The sequence below is a fragment of the Limulus polyphemus genome, unplaced genomic scaffold, assembly GCF_000517525.1.
Source record: "Limulus polyphemus unplaced genomic scaffold, Limulus_polyphemus-2.1.2 Scaffold13012, whole genome shotgun sequence".
In the NCBI taxonomy this organism is placed as follows: domain Eukaryota; kingdom Metazoa; phylum Arthropoda; class Merostomata; order Xiphosura; family Limulidae; genus Limulus; species Limulus polyphemus.
This window is the reverse complement of record NW_013678622.1, coordinates 1-3,026: the sequence shown is the minus strand read 5'-3', so window position 1 is coordinate 3,026 and position 3,026 is coordinate 1. Positions and strand designations below refer to the sequence as shown.

Below are 3,026 nucleotides of genomic sequence, written 5' to 3'. Positions count from 1 at the left end.
TACATTATCTACTTTAAAACTTCTGTATTATTTAGTTAACAGTGATAAATTATCTAGTTTAAACTTCTGTATTATTTAGTTAACAGTGGTACATTATCTACTTTAAAACTTTTGTATTATTTAGTTAACAGTGGTACAGTATCTAGTTTAAAACTTTTGTGTTATTTAGTTAACAGTGGTACAGTATCTAGTTTAAAATTTCTGTATTATTTAGTTAATAGTGGTACATTATCTAGTTTAAAACTTCTCTATTATTTAGTTAACAGTGGTACATTATCTACTTTAAAACTTCTCTATTATTTAGTTAACAGTCAAACATTATCTAGTTTAAACTTCTGTATTATTTAGTTAACAGTGGTACATTATCTACTTTAAAACTTCTGTATTAATTAGTTAACAGTGGTCCATTATTTAGTTTAAAACTTCTGTGTTATTTAGTTAGCTGTTTGTCTTTATTGATGTTGATTAACAAGATTCCTGTAGACTTAGCTGGTTGTCTTTATTGATGCTGATTAACAAGATTCCTGTAGACTTAGCTGGTTGTCTTTATTGATGCCGATTAACAAGATTCCTGTAGACTTAGCTGGTTGTCTTTATTGATGTTGATTAACAAGATTCCTGTAGACATAGCTGTTCTCTTTATTCATATTAACATGTTTCATGTAGACTTAGCTAGTTGTCATTATTGGAATTGTATGTTATCAAAAGGTGCTATTTTATTTTAACAGCTCAGCCAAGCAGTAGTCAGCCTTGTTCTCCCGATGAAATTGCAAAGAAAAGAGAGGATGCTATTCGTAGAAGGCAGAAAAAGCAACAAGAAAGGCAGCTTATACATTCAAGAGGTGACAGCGTGTGGCAGGGTCGGTTAAGGAGTCCTCGATGAGCTCTGTCTGCTCTGTTTGGTAGCTGTTAGGCTATAAAGAAGAATAATGTAAAGTTTGTTTCAGTGGAGCAATCCCTCCCTTATATTAATAAACAAACTCAAGACTAATAAGAACTTGTAACTGGAATGTTAATATAATGTTGTTTACTGAACTAATACAACAGCAAGTGATTTAAGGTTTCCTAAATTTGTTATAAATTACCTGAGGCAGACACGTTTAGTTGAAGTATAGGTAGACATAAAGTTCTGTAACGTATTAAGAACTAGAAAGACAATGACATGACAGACATTTGTCTGCTTTAATTCAGGTAGTGAGAGCTTTATGATAAACAGTTCCAACTGTTATAAAAATGTTTGCTAGCCATTCAGTATGATTAATAGCTTGTTTCTATGACTAATCTCACATCATCTGATTTACTCTATTCAGTAAATATTTATTTGTTCTGAAATAGTTTTGATTTGAATGCACACATACAAACACATTATTTTTTTATGACAATGCTGTGAGGTAATTGTTTGTTGCTATGTTGTACTATATTTGTAAAGTATGTGATTTATTTGTTCTTGTTTTATGTAAAGCTTTAGAGAATAAACAATAGATGTTTTGTAATAAGAACATGAATGTCTGAAGATGAAAGTAAATTTTTAATTAAATTTCATATCGTGGGGCAGTAGAATTTTAGGAAGTTCAGTTTATATTTCTTTAAAATATATTTCAGTGTAGTAGATAATTGTATAAATACTAAATAGATATGAGAAGGATGTTTTCAACTAGTAACTTTAGAAAATTTATTAAAAAGAAATCATTACAACCCAGTGAAGTTAAAGATTTAACTATTGAATTGAGAACATAAAATGGTAGATAGTTTACATAATGTTTAAGTTATTCTCCAAATACCTTTCAATTACTTCTTACTTTAACATAACAAAATGTTCTTGTTTGCTTACATTGTTCTCCTTGGAAGATATGACAAAATTTAACAAATGTTATTACATAATAGTATTTATTTGGTTGCTTCACATTTAAAACTTTGGAAAGAAGAAAATACTGTATTCACACTTTTAGAATAACGTTTCAAACTAGAACAATATGTTTCACTGCGGAAAGACCAACGTTCATCTAATTAAAGGTTAAACTCAAAAATACAAACACTGCTCAAATATTGTTATTAGAGTTTCAACACCTCACTATAGTCTTTAGATTGGCCTTGAGTGTTGCTTTTCTAAAACTTCTGCTGTAAGTCATCTTTTGATACAACATAGTATAACAATCTCACTTATGAATTTTTTTTTAGGTTCAAAAACACTAAATTTATCCATGGCAGTGTTGCACAGTTGGGTAAACCACAAGGTTTGTCTTATGATGCAACACAGTATGAATTTTTTTTTCAATTCTAAAGCATTAATTTATCCATGGCAGTGTGGCATGGTTTGGTAAACACAAAACTAGTCTTTTGATAAACATAGAATAACAATCTAAATGTATGAAAATTTTTTTTTTAGCTCTAAAGTACTAAATTTATCCATGGCAGGATGGGTAAGCCACCTGGTTTATGTTTTGATACAACATAGTATAACAATCTCACTGTATGAATTTGTTTTTTAAAGTTCTAAAGCTCTCAATTTATCCATAGCAGTGTGGCATGGTTGGGTAAACTACAAGGTTCATCTTTTGATACATTAAGGTATAACAATCTCACTGTGTGAATGTTTTTTATTAACTCTAAAGTACTAAATTTATCCATGGCAGTGTGGGTAAACCACAAGTTTTATCTTTTGATACAACATACTGTTACGTCTTCGTTTGTTAATTGATTTTCCGTAAATTCGTTCCGACGAAACTTTAGCGACACAAGCCCTTTCTTAAATAAAACTGTTTTATTCTTTCCAAATACAACTTTACGATACACTCAACTCAACGGTCGCGCGATAACAAACTATAATTCACGTCTCACAAGCTCGACTTCAACAATACATCTCTCTCTGACTGCAGTTCAATTACTCATTACCTACACACATTGTCACATCATGCCGTGACCATCTTATATATACCAGACCACCCCCAATCTAGCAAATGCTAGAGCACTCATGAAGGAACAATATAGTTCTAGAAAACGGGTGGTGTGATACTAGTCACGCAACA

At 30.8% G+C, this 3,026-nt stretch overlaps 1 protein-coding gene across 1 annotated transcript in view; it reads left to right on the top strand.

Moving 5' to 3' along the window:
- Positions 1-1,430, top strand: part of LOC111084042 — a 5,797-nt gene extending 4,367 nt beyond the window's left edge. Inside the window, exon 4 of the mRNA XM_022380818.1 lies at positions 729-1,430. Coding sequence (XP_022236526.1) covers positions 729-883 — 155 coding nt within the window. The 3' untranslated portion in view covers positions 884-1,430. The remainder of the gene's footprint in view (positions 1-728) is intronic.
- Positions 1,431-3,026: the final 1,596 nt, after the last annotated feature.